Source organism: Xiphophorus hellerii, chromosome 11, assembly GCF_003331165.1.
Source record: "Xiphophorus hellerii strain 12219 chromosome 11, Xiphophorus_hellerii-4.1, whole genome shotgun sequence".
NCBI classification, from domain to species: domain Eukaryota; kingdom Metazoa; phylum Chordata; class Actinopteri; order Cyprinodontiformes; family Poeciliidae; genus Xiphophorus; species Xiphophorus hellerii.
In genome coordinates, this window is record NC_045682.1 from 16,520,813 (window position 1) to 16,546,945 (window position 26,133).

Here is a 26,133-nt window from a genome sequence, read left to right on the forward strand (position 1 = left end):
GGAAAGAGTAAGGAGGAGCTACCAAGATCAACAGCTCGGGTGGGAAAATTTGTCATCAGGATAACAATAAGTCATTCAGTCCACAATTATGAAAAAGATAAAAAAAAAATACTTTTAGAATCCATGGTAAGGCCTGAAAATTGATGTTCACAGATGCCCATTACAAACTGAATTAAATGAATCTCTTTCCTCAAAATTCTACACGCAAATTCCCTAATTACGACAATGTATGAAAAAGGTTTTTGAGATTTTTGCAAATTTATTAAAAATAGAAAACAAAGAAAATACATTTGCCATGAAGTTCAAAATTAAGTTGTTTCCACTGGTTATTTTAATTTGCTGCTCTTTAATACAGCCCACCTTCTGATATTTGAACATTTTATTAAACAGCAGATGTATCGCATATTTCACAGCTGTGTTCAGATTTGAACTCTTCTACCTTCCCAAACCCATTTTTCACAGTGTTTAGAGAAACATTCATAATTACAATGCTTGATTTTTCAGACCTTTTTTTAGTTCCAGGTGTGGCTCCGTTACAAAAAAAAATTGCTACATAAAAATGAAAACGTCACATATCTGAAAATGCAAAGAAACCCCTCTCGAGTCAGATCCACCTCTCCGTCTTACAGGAGTGAAGGCTCTATCGCTGGGTAGCGCTCCTTGCTGGATGTAAACTTAATTGCCTGAGTTAATCTGGAAGCAGAACGTTCCAAACTCGATGGTTTGTGACCAACCCCGAGCAGAGAGAACACAAATTATTCAGCAAGTCGACTTGTTTTCCTCATTATGCGCACTTAAGGAGCAAACTGTCAGATAGTGACACACTCTGACAGCAGTCTAACTCTGCCTGGATTAGCAGACACACTGAGTTGTTTGCATGAGCAAAAAGCCCTGGTTTTGCATCATGAGGGGCCGCACATGGAGTCTGCTCTGAGAGAGGAAACAGAGCTGGTGATGGAGATGATTTCGTAAAGGACCCATTTCTTTGCTTTGGTATGCTTGAAAACGGCTGATTTCAAGGTGGAGAATGTTTGATGTTTCAAGAGGCAAATGGAGTATCAAACATTTCTGTTATTTTAATTCGAACCTCTAATATTCATCTAAACATAACCAGATGTACCCACAATTATTAAGACTCCGTAGTTTTCATCAACTCCGAGGTTTTTTTGTTTTTTTTTAAGTTGCCCGACTCTATCTCATTTACTTACAATGGAACAGAACCAGTTGCACACTCTTGCATCAGCATTGCCAATTTAATGTGATAACTAAGATTGTGAAGTCATTGGGGATATTAATACATAATGCTTAAAGTCACTGGAAATTTTTTCTTGTTTATATTATTTATTTCCTTACTTGTATTTCTTTATGCTGTAGCAGCATGTGAATTCATTTTCTATCACAGCTTTAAGCAATTTAAACGTTTACAAAAATGATCCACCATTTGCTCTAACATATTTGGAAGGAAATTGTAGTTAGGAACCTCAAATACTTATACGCAACGCAACTTCACACACTACTCTATGGCGTTTGCAAAGCACCAATTCTTTCTGTGGAAGTGCTAAGATGCTACCCATTGTGTATATTAATAAATATTCTGGTATATTTGATGTTTGAATTACCAGAATAGGCAGTTATAGAGAATTTTTAAAGGGGGGAAAAGGGGTATGTTTTCTCAAATTTAAGCTATCCACTAGTGGTTGTGGTTCCAAACCTGTGAGAATACCAGGGGTACACTGTACATCAGATGATGTTCAAGAAATACAACATAAAGTTACATGTACAGTTGTATTACTTTTTTATTTATTGAAGGGAGTAGGAGTGTGCGGTTAGATTTACCATAATAAATCATGAATGCATCATCTTTTATATGAACATCACTATCATGTCATTAGATAGTAGAAATTTGCATTGATGTATAACAGCATTTTCAAAAGTAACTATTTACAAAAAGCTGAAGCCGCTACCCCCGCGACCCGACCCCAGCTAGGCTAGGCTAGGCTAGGCTAGGCTAGGCTGGCTGGCTGGCTTATTTACAAAATAGTTAAGTATACTTAAAGTTTAAGTCCTTTTAGCAGAAGAAGAAAAGCTACAAGCAGTAGCTTAATAAACAAGCTCATCTTTGTTTACTCTAATAGATTAGAACGGTCATTAATCAAGTTTGGGTCAAAATCTGATCAATATATAAATACAATAGATCATGTCAAGATCTGTATACCTGACCGCACCTAAGTTATAATTTTTTTTATGAAACACTTGCATCACTTCCTACTTGTTTTAGTGCAATGAATCTACTTGGCTAGCATGAAGTAAGGTTAAATTACTGGTAAAAAGATGCTATTCTGGAGCCTCCAGATGTTACCCGACTGAGTCTTAGGTTATATATTTTCATCTGGTTGTCATTCCCTTCATAAACGCACAACCCGTATGGTTTTTTTTTTTTTAGGAAAACACATGTTTGCCAGATACACAATGTGTGTCCACTTTATCTACCTTAGAGAGGTAAATCACTTCAGGGACATGTGTGTGTGTGTGTGTGTGTGTGTGTGTGTGTGTGTGTGTGGGCTTGAGTGACAGAAAACATTCGCTGATCCAGGTCAGCGGAGAGTGGGTCAAAGAGCTCAACGTCTGTTTATGTGCATTTGCACGCAGGTGTTGTCGCCGCTTCCGACAACATGTTGACTCATCAGCGGCTCGCATCCAAGTGACCTCTTCCCACACGAGGGAAAATGGGATTTGCAGCTTACATGCAGAAATGTGTGGGGTGTCATGCAGAAAGTGATGCGATTCCTAAAAGCGGTGTGGGTTGTACAGCAAATTATCATTTCACATAATATGACAATAAAATTTATATTTGTTCTTATGTCTTTGTAGAGATATACTACAATACTTAACTAGCCTCAGTGCTAAGATTTAAGAAATACATTTCCCTTTACAAATTCACTGTTTTACTTCTTTGTCATGTTTTAGTGTTTCACATCATCAAAATAAATTTTAATATAGGTGGAAAATAACTAAAGTAAATGCAAATGTTGTTTTCTGTTATGATTTCATTTATAGAAAAAAAAACAGCTGAAAAAAAACCCCATATTGACCCTAAGTAAAAGAAATAATGCTTCCCTTGTTAAATCAAAAATCACCTGTTATTAACCACACCTGATTTGAGTTTCTAGCCTGAGTTGCAGAATGAAAAAAATCACTTAAATAGAACCTATCAAACAACACGAAATAGGCAAAAAAAAAAATCTCTAAAAGCAACATCGTCCAACCCAAAGAAGCTCAACAATAAATGAGAAACAAAGTCATTACCATTTATTGCTGTGAAAAGGTTTGCTAAGCTATTTCCAGGGCTTTGGGATTCCAACAAATCATGCTAAGAGCCATTGTCCACAAATGGAGAAAACATGGAAGGGTGGGGAATCTTATGCCTGGACGTCACAAAACTAAATAATTTAAATCTTTACACATGCCCCAGTTAGGGGTAATATTCATAACATAAAAAGAAGAAAGCAAAACTTGGTCAAAGAGGCCAAAACTTCAGCTAAACACAAAGGCCCGTCTCACATTTGCCAAAAGTCATCTTGATGATTTTCAAAGGCGCGCCTCTTCTCATCCAATGACTGCTAGAGAAAACAAATGGACGGATTTCAAAAAACGGTGATCAAAATGATAGTCAAACGAGGTCATGTGATGGTCTAGGGCTGCTTTGCTTTTTCAGGACCTGACATGTTGTAATGAAAGGAATTTAAGTATCATGCCTGGTCATCAGTCTGTGGTCTTAAACTCAAGCACACATTGGTAAAAGAGCAGAACGATGATCTGAGTACACATGCATGTCCTTAAACATCAAAACAGGAAAAATGAAGATTTCAGAGTGGCCTAGTCAATGTCAAGATTGAAATCTGAGTGACAACAGGAAAAAAAAAACACATCAGTAAACACCGGTTACTAGGTTTGGGCATTCAGTCAAGGTATATTTGATATTAACAACTAATAAAAATCAGCAAGGGGGAACATATTATCATTAATGTCATTTCATTTCCAACTGACATAAACACTGAAGGAATTAGGTTTAGTTGAACACCGCAGGAGATCATATTTACGAGTGTGTTTTGTTTATTAAATTGTGAGTGCCTCTTATCCCTACAAACCAAACTCCAACAAGGTTTACAAAGGGATGCCCCCTTCATCCAATTTACATTTGGCATTAACGATCATCTTGAAAATCACCCGGGGTGGGGGGACGGTGCCTCGCCTCCCAGTATGACCCTTTCACACAGCAATTATGTGTGTCTCTGTTTAAATGAGGTCAGAGCACATAAGAACCCGATCTAATCGCCGTGTGGCTCACGGCTGCCATCAAGGACACTCAGACCCCTTCTCTGCAATGTAATTGCGCCGGTAAAAATAAGCAGCAGTCTTTACAGCTGGCTCAGTGTTGGTGTTGTTGTTTCGCTAAGGTATTTTATCTTACTTGATTCGAGCACCGTTTTTTATTTTGTTTTCTTTTTCACAGGAGATCTTTCTGTAACTGAGCTCCTCCTGGTAAAAGCTGGAGGTAATTACCAGTGGGGGGGCTGCATGACTGAGCAACCAAGGGCATTTCTTCTTCTCTCACTTTGACTGAACCAAACAACAGGGGTTTTCCTCGATTTGTGCAGTCAGGACTCCCACGACTCTCCCTTTGTGCTCTCACGGTTGCCTCTGTTTTAGCTGCACGCAGCTGGATCGGGTGCGCGTGTGCACATATGTTCGTTTGTCCTGCATGCTGCATGCAAAGGAGTGCGTCTCTCGTGTCATGTTTGATTCTGTGTCAAATAAAGTGAGGATCTGATTTCTCTCCCTCTTTTTTTTTTTCTCTTTTCTAAACTGGGCCACAAGCTCTTCTGTGCTGGCGTTAATTATCAACCTAATGGGGAGATGGAGCGAGGCTAGCAAACATCTTTGAGGAATGCTCCATGTTTGTCCAGCAGTAAAAGAGGGAAGGGCAGGGAAGAGGAAGGGTAAAGGCCAATGATGGAGTGCCAGAGTGCTATAAAGACACACAGCGTGACAAGCTTTAAAGGAAGTGCAGAAGAATGATGCAGGTAGAAGAAGAAGAAGAAGAAGAGAGCCAATGGGATGAGGCGAGGTTAAAAAAAGAATACGAACGGACTGGGTAGCAGCTTCAACAATGACCTCCTAATATGAATTCAAGGCCTCTTGAATCATTTAACGTGACGGTGGGAGCCGTTCTCAAACTTGGGCCGGAGCTACTGCAGCTTATTAATGCTGCTGACAAGAGCATGTCAAACACAGACGGGAGCAAATAGGACTCGCACTGACTCCCTGACACACATTCAATAATCACATATGCGCTTCATTAGCATTGTGACAAGACCATATCGGTGACGGCTAGCAATATGCTCCGACAGGCGCTGCAGCAGACTTTTAAATTAAACTTGGTGAAAATTTTTACAGATGCGAGGAAGAAAGTTGTTGGTGACAGAAACCAGACAAATTTTCTGTTTGATTTGTATTAACTTAATGTCCAACCAGTTAAAAACTCAGAAATTTTGTCATCAGGATAACATATATATATATATATATATATATATTTTTTTTTTTTTTCTTTTCAGGACCACAATGAGTGTTAGCTGGTCAACATTCCTCTGTGCCGAAATGCTTATGGAGGAAAGAGTCATGTCTGTGGTCCATTGAGAGAGTGAGATAGAGATAGAGAGAGATGTTTAGCAGATAACAGGAAGGCTTCTCTCTTTAATCCTGTTGAGCTTTAAAACTCTCTCAATCATTGAACTTGGTGGATTTGGAAATAATTGCATTTTGGAAAGCTCACAGGTAACATCAGCATCAACATTTGCTAAAATATACACATGGGCATCAATACTTTAGTTATGCTAGTAACTGCATTGACTGTGTTAGCTGACAATAATGTACTATTCTAAATCTACATTCAAATATCAATAATTTTTTTTCTTTTTTTAGAAAAGAATGACACCCTCTTTTACTGCTTCTGTTCCCTCATACACGCTTCTATCCTGACATAAACAGTTATGTATTTTAAAACATTTAGTAGCTCTTTGGCAGTAATTGGATTCAGTTGAAAACCACACCAGCATGTCAGGGCTTTACAAAAACTGAACTTGTGACTGATGCATCTCTAAAAATCATTGAGCAGTCTTTATGTGTTTGCTTTGAAATCTTTTTTCTCTTTTTTTTTTTCCACATGAACTACATATCACACAAGCACAAGAACCTGTCCGCCACGCCGCTACCCTCACACATCCCTTTGTTCCACGGAGCCTCCAGCAAAGACATAAATAGGCCCTTTAATGCATGCAGAACAAACAAATAGGAGCGTCATCAGCAGTGCTAAGGGCTTCGAACCTCTGTCAGAAAGTGTGACGATCACACTGTTGCAAACTCAACACGTTAACAAACCACAAACCGAATGACTTGTATTTGCTTCGATTTAGTCAGTCAGTCTAAAAAAAAGTATATAAACCTTCACTGACAACAGGTAGAGGCAACTTGTCACTGGAGGAGAAACACAAAATAAGTTAAATAAAATAAAAGCAGCAACCTGAGAAGACTAAGTTGACTGTTTCTTTGTTCAGCGCAGCCTCTTCTATCGACAGCGGTATTTTGACCTTTGCTTCAAGTTATAGCAGATGTTAATCATGTTTAAAGTCTAGATCCCACATTGTGTTAAATTTAGATTTATTGATTTTTGTTTAAACTGCGTTTTATTTAAATGACCTTGCGTGTAGTTATGAATACCAATACCAGAAACAAATCCATTAATATGCTATTCTAGATCCTATGTTACTCGGTGTTATATGTTCATCTGATTGTTATTCCTTCCATAAATATACAATCCATGTGTATTGTATTGTCATAAAAATTTACAGTTTAAATATTCAAATTGTCCATGTTGGAGTGAATAGGGCTTCAATGTTCAAAATGTAGTGCCATTAAGCTGCTTTGGCTTCCATTGTTTTTTCTTTTTTTTTTCTTAAATTTGTTTCACACTGCTTAAAATTTCTACTTAGGCTTAGAATCCTGTTGCATGACACAAATCTCAACCAAGCTTCAGCCTTTCCACACTTCGAGATAAAGTCCCTATCTACGCTAACAATTGTAATTAGCAAAATTGATATGTTATCCTATATTTGTGACTTTTGTCCATGCACAGAGATCTTAGTGAGAAAAAAAGGATAAAAAAGAAAACACTTCCAAAGAGATTTCTGAAACATTGTGCAGCAAATTGCACAAATATTTGAATGATCAGCTTAAATTTGGCTGTCAATGATGTTGACATTGTTACCGCCTGCTGGTGTGGTATAGATATCACGGCATTTTTTATTTTTTTTAAAATTATGTCCACGTCCCACACCAGCAAAAAAATGTAAGGGTTGTCCGAAAAAGTGTACCTCATCATTGTCTTAACTCAGCGACTGTGAGTTGGTCAGATCCTATCGCTGCAGAACAATTTGAAACCAGCAGGTGTTTCACACAGCGCCGTGCTAAAATCCAATCGGTTCCCGTTGAGCTATTTTTGCTGTTTCTCAAAGCATTACAGCACTACAGGCTTCACTTGAACTTGCTCTGCTTTTAGGAAATTTTTTAAAAGAAATTCTCCAGTTTATCTTTTAATAGTTTGAACTCAGTGACGTGCGGTGAGGTTCATGGCTGGTGAGGCACTGCATGCTATTGTTTATGTAGAGGGGTGAAAAACAAGTTGTTAGTAAACAAAACCAAGAAGTAAGAAAATAGGCACCCCAACATAATTTTTCATTTTGTATCTTTAATTTCTCATCGTAATAAGTTCTGTAGTGTTATTTCAGTTAGTCCGTGTAATTCTACACATGGCCGCTAGGGGCGCTGACGCGTTAGTGACCAAGAAAAGATTGAGCACGCCAGAAGAATAAATCTTCCTGTTGAAGTTAAAAGGAGCTCAGCGTGTGTCTCGTCTTTTCTATATCGCAGGTCAGTAAAAATGTATTTTGATGCATAAATGTGGTGTCCGTTAAGAGTTAAGAGGTTATGGACTCGAGAGTCAACTGGTGGGTCACTTTGTGCAGCTTTGGATTGACATTGTGTAGAAAACGGGACGTATTTCGGGAGGCTAACTAATGCTAATGCGAGCGAACATTGTACATACAGTATGTGTTGAGCTAGCTGAGAAACAGTTGAAGGACTAGAGATTGAGTTCATTTTGAACTTATTGTATTTTTCACTTTTGAAATGGTAAAAGACATTTTTCTGGTGTCTTTTCTTTATGGGTTATTTAAAAAAAACACAGAAACAATGTTGTTGTAAAACTCAATGAGTAAATGGTTGCATGAAGAGACAGTATTAACGGAGCAGTTTGTAGTTTTTTTGTGTAAGAGATAAAATACTGTAATGTTGTTAAAACAGTGGATACAGTTAAAAGCTACATTGCTTAAATATTAAAGTATATGTTGTGCAAAATAAAAATTGTAAAAGCTATTAAAATAGTTAAAAGCAAATCCATATATTTTTATTTTGACAGTTAAAAATACAAAAGGTCTGAGGAAAAGGGACAAGATATTTGAGTTGAAACAAAACTAATTGATTTGGAGAATTTATCTGCCATTATTTATCTATAATCCATTCCCTAACATTCTTGTATATTCTGTATAATCTGTGCATATAGCTCCCATATTTATATTTATACACAATATCTATATCTCTTGCTATAACCCCTTATAGTCCATACATACATAGTCTTGTACATCTGTAAATAAATATTTATATCTCGTAGAGCACTTCTGGATAGATGCAAACTACATCTCGTTGCTTGTACTTGTGACAGTGCAATGACAATAAAGTTGAATTCTATTCTATTCTATTCTAAAGCTATCTAAAATATTTTGTCATTCAATAAAATTCATGATGGAGCATGTTAAAATAATTCTCGTTCGGTTTAAAGGGATATTGCAGTCATTTGTAATGTACTGAATCGAAGGGTTATTTGTTGAAGTTATACAGTGATACATGAAGTATTGATATGAAGTATTGCATATGTAGTGTTGTATATGGAGTACGGTCATCACGAGAAGAATAAATCTTCCTGTTGAAGGTAAAAGGAGCTCAACGTGTGTGTCTTGTCTTTTCTATATCGCAGCATCACACGTTGAGGGAAGATCATCTACTACATTACCCTCAGCCATCCGAGGTTGTAGGGTAACATGTACAATTTCGAGCATGCGGACAACATTGAAGGGCAAAAAGACTATACTTTCACATGCCACCCATAGCCTTGCTGCCATGTTAGAAAAATTCCGTTAACTCAACGAAACTTGGAAATACAGATCTTATTAATTTAGTGCTATGCTGCACAGGAAAGGGAAACTCGTTGAAGTATAACTCAAAACCACCTTTTTCTCGCTCTCTGCATTGGTCAAGCTACACGTAGACTTGTTGCGTGTAGCTTCACTTATTTATTGTATGGCTAGCTCACTGTCTCTTACTCTGCAGTTGTGGAGTCACAATGTCTGGGATCATGAGCTCCCTTGTTACTCCACCTTGTAGATTGACTAACTTGGTCAGAAATGGTCTCTCTTCCCAGACTTATTAGCTGACACAAATTTAAAAATTAAGTGGAAATAAATGTTTCCTTTTACCTTTTTAATTCCAATTGAAACAATACCCTTTTTACACTTTTCAATCAAAGTAATTACTGATGTTCTAATAACTTCCGGATGTGTTTTTTTATATATATTTTCATCTAAATACTTACTGTGCCTTCCCTTCTTTATCCTCTCATCATTACCCCAACAGAGGTTCTCTATCCTCCTTCTCTCTCTCTCATGTTGGAGGTAAATTTAATCTAACTTTGTCAGCCTTAATGAAAGAATCCACATATCTCATTTAGTGGGTATGTGTGGGAGGTTAAAGTAGGGCCTTCGGGAGGATAACAAAACAACACAGTATTCATTTTATGCACATCTCTCATGCCCCTATTGCTCCGACTGGGATGTATTTTAGACAACAGGAATTATTTAGATTAAAAAAAAAAAAAAAATCACAGATCAACTCCAGAAATCTAAGTCCCATTTCCAGTTCGCTCCCACATGAGAAAACCGTAGATAAACAGTTGTGCAAAATTTTTTTAACCACATGGAGAATTCTGTTTATCGCTTATGTTTTTTTTTTCTTATGTAACAGAACACCGAAGGATTAAATTAACTTTAGCTTTCAGTGGGAATTTAATCTGATCGGTGTATCTCAGGCAAACATTTTGGAGATAAGCTACATCATCTGCTTTTCCCCATAAACAGCTGCAACCACAACATCTGTTTCCTGACAGTTTGGATCCCCATGGTGAGCTAAGGGTTGTCTAAAGCTGAAAAATCCTAAGAAGCTGGTGGCATGAGTTCAACAGTAATCAAGTGTTAATCTTTTGTTCGTCTTGATGTTAAATACTTCAAATTTGATGAACACTAGTCGCAAAGAGGCAGTTTAGCTTCATTGAGGCAAAAGAAATGTAATAACTTGCAAACAGGGAAATAAGAGAAATATTAAAGCTCTTTGTTCTTGTTAATATTCCATCAGTCTGCGCTACAGTCAAACAATAATGTGAATTGTTATTACAAAAACCATCATAATGCAGTTGCAGTGCTTTGTACAATGCAACGCCGTGTATTTCACAAGAAATGTAATTAATGTAAAGCTGCCCAAGAAAAGTTGTCTTTTTCTACAAGAGCAAATGATTTTAGATTTAAATTTTTTTTTTTTAAATTTAAAGTAATGTTTTATTTGGTTGTTTTAACATAGCTAAGTAGTTTCAGCTTTTGGAACTAATTTGGTCTCATTCCCAAGTTCTCAGAACAAGCTGTGGTTCTTGAACCTAAATGTTCACACTGCACTTTTGTGAAGAAGAAAAAAAGGTCAAAATTTCTGTTTTAAGAAGTACAACGATGGTAGCTACTTACTCCTAAATGCTAATTGGCGCAGCAAACTGTTGCTGTATAAAATATTTCCAGTGGGATGAATAAAAATGCTCAACACATTTTTCAAATTTTCATCAAAAACCACATTTCATTACACTACCACTTTAATGTTACGTACTATTTTCCCTTAGTTTATTGTAAAATGTCACCATAAAACATACATATGTTTTTTGCTGTAAGACACGACCGACTGTGAAAAAAGGTCAGAGTATTTTCACTTTTGCAGTTCACTGTAGAGTGATTTTGCTGAGCCCTTTACTTGTCTCAACATGAGCCTTGAAAGCCACCTGCACTTTCTTTGGACGAGGATTCCTCTAAAAATCAGTCAATCACTGTTTTTCTCCTTAGTCTGATATTTACCCCACAAAGATTTGTGTCTTTCCCCCCTGCACTCAGTCTATATCTCTGACCCCTGCCACAGTCAGTAAAGTTCTGATGGGAAGCTACATAACACTGCATTGTCTGATCAGGTGTTGTTGAGTAAGCAAGTTTGCCAGCCTGATCTCTTGGGGTCAGCTTAATCCTATCCTGTGCTGGATGTCTCCTTGTAACCCGGTCTGCTGTCCGCCAGCCGGGGCCTACGTTTGTGTTCCAACACTCGACTGGCCCCTCGGATGCTTACTCCTACAACATACTACTGCACCTCTCCATGCCAAACAGCTGCAAGATGTCTAGGTTAGCACAATGTTTGCATGCTCTGGTTTGTAATGACTCAGCTAACAGTTTTTGTTGTCCCTTTTGAGGTTTTGACACTGCAAGGCGTTTCAGCAGTCACTGCAAACATTTTTGTGTATATAAACCATGTCAAAACAAAGCGGTGGTGGTGACGCAGACGTTATAGTCTGATAAGCCAGCCAGAGTCCGCCTTGAGTAAAACGAGAGGTGGGTTATTGATAAATCGCTATACATTAATGAGCTGAATTGCTCGCAAAAGAGGGCAAGACCGCAGATCACTGACGGCGAAAGGGTCACCCCTTCAAAGGGCCCTTTTTCAAAGTACGGAGATCGCACTGGACCTCTGGTGGAGGTTGATGAGGAGGACAGAAGCATTTAAAATAAGGCTGGTGTTGTGCTTTGGCACTGATCTCGTTCCATCACAGATTTGTGCTAGGCTTGCAGCAGGTTTTATGGCTGTCCTTACAGTTGTGGAAGCCTGTTGCTTTATGGTAGTAGTAAATATGAGGGAGATTTTTTTTCTTCTTCTTTTAAAGATCAGGAGGGCACATTTCTGACGTGACACTAATATGACAGGTTAAACTCTGCTACTTAAAATGTAGGACCCTGCAAGTTGTTTGCTGCGTAAGAGAATACATTACCATATTTTCACTCTAAGAAGATGCTTGTGTAGTGACAAAATATCCCTTAATCTGTTTTTACTTTACCCTGTGTAAAGTTTCAAGCGTTCTTTCATTAATTGATGTTCCATTAAAAGTTAACCAGGTGCCGTGCTCTACCTGGTACTCTTAGTAAAAAAACCAAAAAACTAATAATACAAAAAAGACATAATGTCACACCAATAAGCATCTCACTCCCAATGTTAAGGATGGTAGATGATCCGTAAAAAGCCTTGGAAACCTTTATCTGAGTGCATTGCAAAGGGGACTCTTAAAAATCTGGTGGACTCTACCTATAAACTGAAACTGTTATTGATCAACATATTTGATGTGTATTGATGAGTTTACTGATGGCACTTGACAAAATGCAATGTCTATTACTTGCTTTTCAGGTGTTGACTATATGATGTGTTTTCATGATGTAAAGCACTTTGAGTTGCCTTGTTGCTCAAATGTGCTATACAAATTAACCTGATTGATTGATCAAAGAAAAATATGGCCAACACATAAACTGTTCATCAGTAAAATAATAAATATTTAATGTTTCCTAACAGTAAGAGTTCCCAAAGTCAATCAGGTACACAAACATGTGGATGACCTGTAGAAAAGAGAGCAGAGGAAAAGACCTAGGTTGAACTGAAGAGATGGTGGAAAGACATATTGTCAAAGATCCCTTGGTTTTTACAAAATAGGGCTGTGTACTAAATTAAATTTAACGTTTCAATTTTGGCACCAGTATCTCTTGCCTGATGCACATTTTAAACTTTTCAAAGTTGAAGCCACAAACTGAGGGTGTGAGGGTCGTCACGTATTCATGTCAGCTCAAGTGGAGATGACAGATAAGGAAAGGATGAGTGGCAGCAGCATCATTTGTCAATTTAACATGGAATTGTCTTTTATTGGCTTTGTTACCCATTTAATATTTATATATATATATGTATTCAAAAACAAAGACAATAAAACTTCCTGAAATGTAGTCTACTAAATTAGTTCGAGAATTTGCAAAAATTTGGTAATGAATCATTAATCCTGCAAATGATAAGGTTCAATATTACATGATAAAATATATTTGTGAAAATTCATCATGATTTGAATTGAACAGCATTTCTGAATGCAGCCTCAGTCTTCTCTTGAGTCTTTTCTGTCACAAATAAACTTCTAATGCTATTTACATAGACAGAAAATAGACACGAGCCGTAGCTGCAGCGTATTGTACCGAACCCTTTTTCATCCTTTATCCCACACACAATTGGGAATCTAAATCCACTCCCAAGGATCTCTCAGTATATCTGTACCCTTAAAAAGCTAATGCACCTCACATAACCCCAGCAGCTAGCACAGAGAGCGGGACATCCCAGGAAATGTTGACGTTTTCATGGAAGCATAATTATAATGCAGTAACTCTGTGTAGAGCTTAGAAGCATTTGATTCATGTCCACATGTCCCCTCCCCGCCTCTGCCGCCACCCCACCCTACCCCGCCTCTGTTGGCACCGCAATGCCAGCCAAACATCTGGTATGATTATGTAAACAGTCAGTTTTTTTCTGAAAGCCATGGATTTCTGAGTTTGTCTGAAAGGGAAGCAAAAAATGCTTATACTAAGAGAAATGACTGCCACATAATATAATTTTATAATTTTATGTCACATGGATAAGTCTGTTGTGGTGTTGTAACAACACAAATGAGTTATGGGGATTTTAATGGCGCAATGGCTTTTGATTGGCTGAAGATTATTACTGTATGCATAAGAGCTCTTTTTAAACTAGTAAAACCACAATAACCACAACAGACAAATCTATTAACTATGGCTTTTAAAGCAACTTTAAAAACTCTATCTCCAAATTTAAAAAGCAATTACCAAGAAAGACGAGAAAAACATGAGTAACTCACCTGGTCTTTTCTCGTTACGACCTTTCCGACCCCCGCATAGTCGAACCTTGGATATCAACACCAGAATCTGTTTCTGGCACAAGGACTTGTTGCTCTTGGGACAGGGCTTGCGCTTGTTGGCGACTGGTCGGTTGGCTTGGTCGTCCTTTACTGCCCGTTTCTGTCTGATGAGAGAGCTGGCGAGAGCTGCCATCTTCTGCCCCCCTCACACCTTTGGGAGGGGGGTGTCTTCTTTCCCTGTGCTCCCTGTGCTGATGTGTCTTTTTGCTTTCCTCAAGAAAACTAGAGTAGGACAGATGTTTGAAGGAAACCCCCAAAGGGGAGATTGGGCAACTAAGTGGGTTAACAGCAAAGAGTTTAACTTGACAGTTCCCTTGGAGAGGGAAGATCTGTAAAATCAGATGTAGTCCACCGTATAGAGTCCAGTCAAGGACAAAAGTAATAAAAATATATATGTATCGAAGAGCACAAAAATGTGCTACAGTCACATTTTTAGAACAAGGTTAGAACTGACTTCTGAGAGGGGGGGAGATGGAGACATGTTTCTAACCTTCTTCCCCACTCATCTTTCACATCAGGAGGTGCCTCACAAGCCAAGTTCAAAATGTTATATTCCCAAATAGCTAACCTACTTTTAAACAGACAAAAGCAAAAGAGAAGGCGCTCAATTTGTGTTACGTATAAAAACTCTTCGACTGAAGAAAAGTGAGGTCATCCTGGATGCTAGGAAACTCTGAAAAGCGCAAGAAAAGCCAAAGTGTTTGTCACCCATTGTGCAGTCCACAGAGGTCCAACTTTGCCTCCCATCCGAACGTGGCAGCGCGGAATGATGAGAGGATAGTCCCGGTGGTATTCCGGCCGACTTAAATCCAGAGGTTTGAGAACAGCAGCAGGCGGGACGCTGGAGGTCTTTGTCAGAACAAAGCGGAGACATGGACACAGACAGACAAGAGACTCCTCTTCTGCCTCCGGATGGCACGCTCCTTTCCCACAGCCCTCACAGATCCCCCCCTCCCCACCCTCGCCTCCTCCTCCTCTCTTCCCCCTCCCATTCAAAGTCAGCGAGCGCTTGCAAGAGTATGTGTGTGGATTTCGGCAGCCACCATCAGTAGAGGTGACATTCATGAGAAAGAGAGAGAGCAAAAGAGAGAGAGCGAGAGAAAGAGAGATGTGGGGTGTTGTGGCGGGGGGATATACGGGGGAAGCAAGGATGAGGGGAGGTTGTCATGTGTAGGAAAAGAGCTTGCCTAGAAAAGGGATAAAAATGAGGGAGGAAGACGGGAAACGGCGCAAAGAGCACAATTGTGTTATTTTACAGAAATGTACCCTTAGAAAAAAAAAAGGCTTAAATCATTTTGACTGCCAGACTGAAACAGAGGGGGTGGGGCGTACACGAGGAGGGAGGAGAGGATAGAGGAGCAGATTGTGACAATTTTCTGTCTCCTCAAGAGGAACAGCTTCACCCTGAGATACCTTTCCAACACGTTCCTGAATCAGAGGGCAGTATCATCATACAGATATCAATCTCCATCTCCATTTATTGTTTATCCTAAATTCTTTGACCCTTATTCCCACAGTGGTAGCCTTCCCTGCGCTCCATATCCCATTTTGAAGTTAGGGTTAGGATAAATCAAGTAATTTTGCTTCCTAATATTGATCGGTGATTTACCTTAACACTGACAACAGCACAAATTTGGACAGATCCAGTGTGACAGCTAAGAAAAACAAACGTACAAACTTAACACAGATCACCCCCTGATCAATGTAAGCAACTGGAGAGTAGCAAATTACCCACTCAAAAACAAATATTCACACAGAACGCAATGGAAGGTCCTCGTGTTAAATTCTCAAGACTTCGAGGTCAAATATAATAGATGATTTCGGAAATTCAACCAAAGACCCATCACAAACACCAGAACAACAAAAGGGTGGCCCAAGCCGTCCCACACCAGCCAGGAGTGGCAACATGGCGGCCAAGAAAACACAGCAGTCCGTTCTTGGTACATACGACAAAGAAAGCTCTGCAAGAATTACTAGAGCACGCACATAGTGCTTAATTGACATTTATTTAAGGATTTTTAAAGCAAATTCTGCTAAAAATTCTGTTAATATCTTACCTACATACCTAGATAGACCTCTTGGTGTCTTGATTAAATATAAATCCAGACTAGCTGAGGCTAAGAGCTAGTCTAGCAGGTGTCAAGATCCAAGGAGACCTATGTAAACTAAAATAACTACATAAAAAAAACCCACCAAAGCAGTTATATGCTTAAGCAGAATGTAAACAGAATTTAATTAACCATGCTGTCACATTTGTATTGGACTGTTATTTACAGAGAAGCTGTTGATTATTTACACAAAGGGGGAAAAAAGCAAGGCAGCAGTGTGCCAGCAATGATCTTTCTGTGAAATGTGCTTGGAACTGAACATGTAAATCTTTTCCTGTTAGAGCAACAAGCTAATAAAATGTAAAAAACAATTAAACACTGTTCACTTAAAAGCTATATTTTTGGGGGTGTTTTACACCACTTTCATTTATTTGAGAAAGTTACTCAGAATTTCCCCTTTTGTGGGACAATAAAGACAATTTCTATTCTACTCAAACCAATTTCTGAGCAGTCTTTTTATGCCAATCTTTAGTTTCCCTGTTTAATTGTCCTAAGCAAACAGGATTTATATTTTTTATTTCCACCAAACAATAGCTGACCAATCAAATGAAGCAACGACAATCTAGATTCCAAGTAAAAACTTAAATCTTTTGATGAAATAGTAAATGTAGTCATAGACACAATGCAAGTACCTCATTATGGAATCTGATACAGAGCTCAACACTGGAAAAAAATTTGCTCCTTCTTGTCTTAACCCTTAAACTACAACCCGATAAATCAGCTTAACGGAGGTCTAATCAATCCCATTTTATGTGGCTTGGGATCTCCTTCACAAGCCAATTTCCAGGGAAACCAGCAGCGGGCATGACTTAAAAAAGCAAGATCAATCGGAATAGTTTCTAACAATGCCAAACAAGGTCGCAGGCTGTCAACACTTGATTGGCAGGTGACAGTAGATGTTCCATTTCTTTGGGAGGACGAGGGTACGGTGGGGTTAGCGGAAAGGGAACCGCAGATGAAGGAATTTAATTTGTATTGATGTGGAAAAAGTAACTTTTTTTTTTCTCTCTCCCTTTCTAATGACGTCTCCACCCCTCCCTGCCACCATTCACCAACCGTCCCCCCAGTCACTCACTTGTCTTCCTGCTTTGGGTTGAGAATCAATCTCCTAATGGACATTGCTACGCACATTGCCAAAAGTTGTTCTCTGTCTTGATTGTTTCTGCTCGCAAGTACACGCCAAGTTACACCAAACGAAAGCTAAGTAGGGACTCTTCAGGCATCAGACTGTCTCAAGGGTAAGAAATGTTTCCATCATTCTAATGAAATTTTGTGACAAAAAGCAAGTGAACACATTGAGAATGAAACCATCTTGTACTTTTCCAAAAGATCAAGAGCCTCTCTGAGCACATTACACCTAACAGCTACAAACTCGCCATGTTGTGACTCTGTACAGTATAAATTATTTGATTTGACATCAAACTTAGACACGTAAATCTGCCTAAATACACATCTGGTCACTGATCCATGCTCTACAGCATCCCAAAACTTTGGATAATCATAATAGAAGTTTCTTTAAAATGGAGAAAATTCAGCAGACATCACTTTGAAAGTAAGAAATATAGCAAATGAATGTTACATCATGTGTCTCTATGAATTGTCTTCATCTAATATTAAAAGGCGATTAAATGAAGATGTTTTGCTAAAAACAACCCATTCCCCCAGCAAGCTCAGAGTATTAACAGCACATCCTCTTTTAAGGGGCTTAATAATGTCAAATCTGTTCCGTGTGGTCCATGTTACCTAACGCAGACATTCGTTATCTTTACTAAATGTCATAAACCAGATAGTATTTATTCTGAATGCTGAATTATTTTATTTCCAAATCCTAATGAGAAAATGTTTCTGTTTGTATTTATAGGAAGAAACACTTCCACATTCTTTTTTGTCTTTTTTTTGACTATGCTGAATGCCCCGAGAAATTAAACCAACACTTGATTTTCAAGATTCACAGATACAAAAAAAGAGGAAAGTTAGGCAATTAGTTCAATTTTGATTATGTGACGCCAAAAGGTCAAATGTTATCTAAGGAAACGCAGTTGTTCTCCATTAATTTGTCATCTAAACAAGATGTGGCGAGAGAGGAAAGGGATGACAATACATGATAGTACAAGATGGTTTTGTTCCTTTTACCAGAAAGAAACCTCCAGACCAGCAGAACCAGGTTCATTATGAGCCTTCATGTGTCATAACTGAATGTGGAAAAGTTTTGAGAGGAGCAGGGAACTGAGACAAATGAAGTGAAATAACAAAGCAAAATTAACACAAGAATATCTAAACTATGACCAACATATGTAAGCATTAAAGAAACACGGAGAGCCAAAGGACAAAATAATCTCAATACAAGACAGGAATCTTTCTCAAGAAGAGAAAACTAAACTCAGAAGTCCTATGGATCATGACACAATTGTGTAAATTTACAGTTCAATCTTTACTCAACGCTTGAAAACAAAAGTGCGTGGGTGCCCTTATATAACCATATTTAATTTTTAATATGCCCTACTAGAAGTTGTCCTGAGTGATTTTTAGAAATGGGAGGGGAGCCGAAGGGGACACACACAAGCACCCATTAAAGTGGTCTGAACAGGTTAGCCATTGCTTACATTCATGTGCGATCAGTCGGGGTTTGATACTCCAGAGTTATGATTAGACTACTTGCTGCTGGATTACAAACTTCCCCCAAAATCTTTCATAATTTCTGGTATTTTAACTGATTGGAGGAACAGTCAAGTAAGAGGCACCAACCCAGGGTTCCTTTCATGCAAGAGCCTCCGCCCTGAAGACAACCTTAAGACACCATGCTTACCCAAAAGGAAACCGTTGCCAATGTACAAGTACCAGCATTGCTGTCCAGAAGGTGTAAAAAGGCATTTTCTATCTGATGGGTAAGTGTTCCAGCATCACTTGACTTAACCCATTGTACTTAAAGATTTACATGATTCACCACCTCCCTGAAATCTTTGTACTGGCTGTTAGACAAAGACCTTAGAGAGCTCATTAGATCTCAACAGGGTTTTATTTCACATCTCAACAGCAGAGAGAATGCCAGGACATTAATTTCAACAGTTTAAGAAGATAAGTTACTTATTCTTTTCTAGGCCATTCACAATAATAAATTTTGGATGATAAATTGTCCCAGAACTTATGGTGATAAACAACAATATTGTTGTTTTGAGACCATTTTCAAGTAATATGATAGCAATAATGGCATAATAATGCAGGAACACATTCTCAAGGATCGATAAACTTTAAGCACTGGAACAGGAAGACATTTTAAAAATCCAAATTAAAGAAAAAAAAAACAACAGAATCAAAAAAATAAAATGAATCATGAAGTCTATGTAAACAAAATTATCTTTCAAACGAAGGGATAGTTGAGACCAAAGCACCAGACTGAAGACTTTTATCATTCAGTTTTTGATGGAAATAAAGACAAACAATAACTCAAGCAAGTGGAAATTATTGAGTTTCTTTTAAGATTTCATGTGATTAATTGATTTATTGTTTATTGTGACAGGCCTTGTTGTTACTCCTAAAAGAGGTATTCCTGCCCTTGAATGTTTTAAGCTAATACCTGTGTCTGGCAGGTATTAGCTTGCCAAACACATTAACTGGTTAATCAGTGTCCGGCTAACATTACAGCATGGAGCACAAAAGAGCACTTCAAGAAAATTGTGTTAGCACTTGATGATCAAATACATTTTGTTTCTCACATTGGATGAACTTGATACCGATTACGCTGCTCCATGAAGAGCCACGTTGTATGTTACGTAGCCCGGTGCTCCTGTGTGTGCGAAATATGCCGGCAAAGACACTCTAATGTCACATCGTTGTAATTTCGCGTCCACGTTGTCACACTTTACGGCACTTTTCTATTACATGGTACATTACAGTTCAGGGCTGATGGTTGTTCCGTGGTACATAGTACCACTTTACTGATACTTTGTGGCAGTTATTTTATGTATTTCCTCGGCCAAGTTTCTGAGAGCCAAACCAATGACACGGTGGGTGACATGAAAATACTGTAGAGCAATATTACTTGTGGGTGAGAATAGCATTTCAGCTGCGAATCACATAACTTCGCTGGTTGCCTCAGCCCCTAAAATAAAGCATAAATCATGGAACGTTTTATTTGTGCACACGGTTGGAATGTTGTGTGCATGACTAATGAGTGTAACGCTGTTGCGAGCTCATTTGGTGCAATAACTACGCCCCGCTCCTACAATCCTCAATCATAAATCGCTTTGGGTAAAACTGTAATTTAATGTAACAAATAGATGCACATACAGGGATGCTGTGTGTCTTACCTGAGCACATCTTTAAATGTGTTGTGATGAAGAAATGGTCCTTCCTAATGATACGGAAGGCAAACTGTCAGCTTAATAAGATGAACCCAGCAAGACTTGCGGAGTCCAATCATCAGATTGCAATGTAATGAAAAAACAGCTTTACATATTTGCTTGGAGTAAGGCATCTTCAATATAATGAGTCAGTGGCATGTTTAATTATTGCAGAGGTAAATGAGTTCTTTATGCAGACTTTTTTGTTTGTTTTTTTTGTATAGCAATAACAGATACAGCAAAACAGAACAATACTGTTTTGTAGTATTTTGAAGGAGGTTTGACCTGTTCAAATCTCAAACCCTCAGTTTCCCAATGAGGGGCAGACCTGATATCAATGTTAAAGCTACAGCCTGTGCAGACTCCATTTTGCAATGAGTAACTGGTAAATCTATTCATAGCCATAATTTCAACTTGGATATTTTGTGAAGGTTTAGAAGAGTAATATAGACTTTTAAGTAAGGTCTGTAAAAAAGACAGACCTAAAGAAGGCATCAACTGAATAGTAAAAATGGAAAAGTGCAAAGAAAGTATGTATTTTTTTTTCTCACTTATGGGATTACAATACAGAGATACATAGATGTGTACAGTACACATAAACAGCACTGACAGATGGAATCAAACATTTGCATTTTAAGAGTCATTTAACAATCAAGCTGCACAGGATGTGATCTAACAGCTAGATGCCTCCTCTGTACGAATGGCCAAATTTAAGTTTGTTGCCATAAGTCATATGTCAGTTCTACAACAGGAGACATAATGAACTCCAGTGATAAAGAATGACTGAATTTCTTCAAAGTAAATGATGAACAGAGTTTAAAAAAATTCTTAACAATGTCATCGTATCCATGATAAAAACTTACTATGTGTAAGATTAGAACATTATATATACCCGTATTTCTGAAGATGTGCGAAGAAGGCAGAGGAGCTCAATTTTTTTCACAGATTATCTATCATATTACACTATCAAGACATTGTGGCAGTTTTAGCAAACATGTAAAAAACATTTTGTTTTCAACGGACTTAAGTCGCACAGAAATGCTCAATTGAAGGCATTCATGCACAACGAGAATGGACACTAAGGCTGATAAAACAACCTATAAATTTGGTAACATTTCTTACATTTGCAAAAATATCTACAAATTGTTGGACACAAAGGAACAAAAGGGGAATTCCTTCACAAAAAAAGAACAGGCAGTTACAAGATGTTTAAGTCAGTCTGGTATGTAAAGTTTCCACTTAAAGGGGAACTATTTTCGACTGTGTTTACAGATAGATGAATATGCATGTGAAGCCAAAGGGAAAGTTAACTGCATTTAAAACAATTGGCCTAGTTCTGTCTGTTCCTCAATCCTCTCTTCATCACTCTCTCTCCTTCAATCCCCTCTCAGCTCATCATACTGTCCAGAGATGACAGGAGGTATTCTTTGTTAATCCTCCCTCTATTATGCGGCCATACGAAATCTGTATGCAAGAAAGGCTGGCTTCTTGAAATAATATTTCCTGTGACCGTGACCCTTGCTCGAGTTACTCATTAGTTTTTAGTGGAACACATTACCGGGTTTCATTTTTTATTAAGCCCTGTTCAGATCACACTCCGATAATTAGGTTTTATTCATTACTCAGTACTGGATGAGGATTCGCTCTCTTATTTTTTCCTTCATTGTGTAACACTTGACTAGGGCTCATTGTTGCACTGAGTGGCAGTAGATAACCATGTTAAAACTAGGATAGATGTTTTTCCTTTATTATTCAGCCTTTTTCCACATGTTGTAAAATGTTAATTAAATGGTAATTATTTGTCACTGTTTTGCTAATCTATTTAGAATAGTTTTTTTGTTTGATTTTTGTTTATTTTTTTGTTGACCTTGTGTTTTATGACATAACAGGCCAACTGGAAAGCTTATGTGGAACCACCTGCTCGGGCTCGCCAAAGCCAAACTAATCTCTAATATTTTGTCCAAGCCACAAAGCAAACTCATTCAGAGATGACACGGATGAAGAGAATGTAGGAAGACAGATGAAAACTAAGTAGGACTCATTTATTAAAGACGAAGTTTAACATTTGACTCTATAAACTATTTTTGATATTTACCTATCAACATTTAGATGCTGATAAATGTGGCAAACCTTCACTATCATACTATCATTTACATACCACTACGTTGTTTATGTTACGTTTGGGGAACTTCAGCCACAGACTTTAATAAATAGGTGAACAAGGACAGTCTTCCAGTCTCTCTGTATGAAGCAGAGCGTATAACAAGTGGGTGGTTTTTACCAATACAACATCTGGCTTTACAAAGGATGAGAAAAAGGGTCTAAAACTTTTTCATGTTTTATTTTTGGCAAAGTATCTTTTATCCAATTTCTGTCAAAAGTTTTACTTAAAGCATCTTTTCAGTAAATTGTAAAGACAGGTTTAGAGTACTTCTACATTTCCTTTGCACCTGTATGCAATCTTGTCTTACTTTTTCATCATTTGTTCTTGAGGTGAAGTCTTTGCAGTTAAACCTGTGAGATTAAACTTGCCTATTTTTTTTTCTTCTCTAGGATTAACGAAGATGCCTTGGTGAATATAGAGTGTCGGAAGCCCTGCTTTTTGGTGATTTTAAATCACACCTCTCACCTGACGAGTCTCTTGTCTGCTTTTTTCTGACTTCAGTTTGTTTTTGGGACCGCTACACTTTACCTGACAATTGCTCGATTTCAACAGTGCTCAATGCAAAGTTGATAAACAAAAATCATGTCTTAAGAATATGCTGTCTCTATCTCATATGTTTCTCTGCAAATTTCAACCCAACTCTTTTAGGGAAGGGAGTTTGGCTCTGCAGTGCACTACAGTGGATTTGTACAGTTTGCTGTATGACCAGAAAGCTATTTGACTGCTTCCCTTTTAGGATCTATTTGATCTCTACTGGACGTTTGAGGTTGAGTGTGGACAGGGAGGCGAGTTATCATATCTGGAACAAATTAGTAGAACCTACAGCTTCACTGGATCGAAGCGATTTTACCACTTAAGTACTGCAACCGTGTTTTGAGCTGGAAAATGATTTGAAGATGAGCTAAGGTAGTTTCAAGTTATTCCTTAACCACAAGGAAACAGTTAGTACTTAGTTTTTTGTTACCTTCATGTTTAGAAGCGACAAGTTAAGCTTGTAATTAACCTCCTTACTTCAAAAATAAATGTGGTCAGGAAAACACCACTGAATAAACAAAAATGAGACAAATAATATCAGTACATTTCACTTGCATTATAAAAATGGGTGAAAAACTACAATAAGACAAAGAAGTGAAAGTTGTGAGTTGTAAGCTACACACTTTGGACTCCGCAACTGTAGCTACATTGTCTGAATTGTCACATGATGATTGATAGGTTGGTTTCCTTGCTGTGAAAGTTCAATGTTATCTGTAATATGAGGGTAAAGGGGTGAAGGGTGTCGTTATTCTGGGTTAGATGAATATTTTTCTTATAAAATATAGAGGGTCTGCCATGAAGCTCAATAGTAGACCAATTCTAAAGATATTTTACCAATACCAACCCTTGTTTTGAGGGTGGCAATCCTTGCTGTCCTGGGTTTGATTCCTTCCTCTTCCTCTTCTCTCTCTGTCGTTCTTCCTGTCCAGCTGTTATTGAGTAAAGGTCACTAATGCCACAAAACCTTAAAAATAACCTCTGAAAAGGACTTGATGATTTTGCTTTTTTTTTTCCTTTTAAATAACAATTGATTGACTTATAAAGCACAATACACAAAATATGATACTCAGCACAGTATTATGTATCCACTTTTTTAGCTTGGTTTTGGATAGCATGAAACAATATAGATGACTACATTGTAAACCCTAATTAAAAGATTTTAAAAAAATAAATAAATACTGTTGTCTTTGCAGTACTTTAATGAGACCATTAGAGAACAGGGGAGCAGAGGCAAAGAACTGATTTAACCGTTCACATTTCATCTATGCATAGGTCACTTTAATCAAACCAGCTCTAATTGTGTCTATTGGTGAAGTCCAGTGACTCCTCTCCAGCTTGGTAGATAGCTGTGAGCCAAGAGCTCCTCGTTTCATTGCTACTCTTTAACAGAGCGCTCCCTTTGATGTTGCACAGTTCTGCTGCAAGACAGCTTTTGAATCTGTGGGAAACTGCAGTGGATTAATGGATATTGCAGTCAAGTCTTTTGCTGGGGGCTTTTGTGAGCCAACCATGCAGATCTTTCTTATCAGCTTACTATAAGTCACGTCTCGCATATGGCCCAGCCTGGAAAAATTAACATGGGGATCCCGGTGTTTGTTTTTCACTGGCTAAAGATTTGTTGCTAATTATTATGTGGCGTGGCTAAGCTGAGGGTCATTGTTAGCAACCTGAATTAAAATAAAAAAGACACATGGTTTTTTTTTTTCAAAATAAAAGTAGGAGAGCATTTGTAGGGTATTTTTGTACTGTACTCTGATACACCTGGATAAAATCCAGTGTAACCAACTATTGTGATCTGGTTAAACAAGACCAAATTTGAACTTGTTGGCCTTCACCCAAAACTCTATGTGTGGTGCACAAGGAACACGGCAAGAACATATTATCCCTGCCGTGAAACATGGTTCTGGCAGCATCATCCTTCTGCGGGGATGATTTTCTTTGCCAAAGACTGGGGAGCAGGTCAGAGGTCTTTGGAAGATCTGAGAACGGAAAAGGCGACAACTCCGGACATACAGCATGAGCTGCAATGAACAGCTTAAATCAAAACATCATGATCTGTTAGAATGGTCCAGTCATCATCTGGACCTGAATCTGATTGAGAATCGGTAAAAATAAATCTTGAGAATTGTTGTTCACTGGTGGTCCTCATCCAGTCTTTGCTAAAGTTTAACTAACTATGCATCAGTCATTGCAAAGATAGAAGACATACCCAAAATGACTTATAGGTTCAGCATTAAGTATTTCCCAGCCACATAAAATCACTTTGTAGTGCAATCAAGTGTCTATGTTACCTTCAGTTATAATACAAATGCTGTACATATCAAATATCACTTAAAAGAAATATGACTTTGTAATTTAACGCCTTGAAATTGGGCCTCTGTTTCTTTAAGAAAATGTTGCTCTTTCTGACACTTAAAACGTTGCTCCTCTGTTAACACTTTAACAACCTTGCACTGAGATGTAGCTCGTACAATGCGCACTTCCAGCAGGTGTTTGCTAATTGCTGCTGGCTAGACTGAAGGAGCTGAGTGGGGGATTTACAGACGAGGGCTGCTCTGTAAAGCGGAAACTTATCTGCAGCTCAGAGGAGCTGCAGATCGTCCTTGAAGGCGGTGCTCAGTCCCACCACGTGTTTTGCACAGTGGTGGGACTTATTTCTTTGATTACATCCAAGAAATAATCAAAGCAACACTGCAGGTATGGTCTTTGATGAGAGAAAAACATTAG

At 38.1% G+C, this 26,133-nt stretch overlaps 1 protein-coding gene across 1 annotated transcript in view; it reads right to left on the bottom strand.

The window, feature by feature from the left end:
- Window positions 1-15,208, bottom strand: part of fgf11b (fibroblast growth factor 11b) — a 38,335-nt gene extending 23,127 nt beyond the window's left edge. Inside the window, exon 1 of the mRNA XM_032577075.1 lies at window positions 14,201-15,208. Coding sequence (XP_032432966.1) covers window positions 14,201-14,393 — 193 coding nt within the window. The 5' untranslated portion in view covers window positions 14,394-15,208. The remainder of the gene's footprint in view (window positions 1-14,200) is intronic.
- Window positions 15,209-26,133: the final 10,925 nt, after the last annotated feature.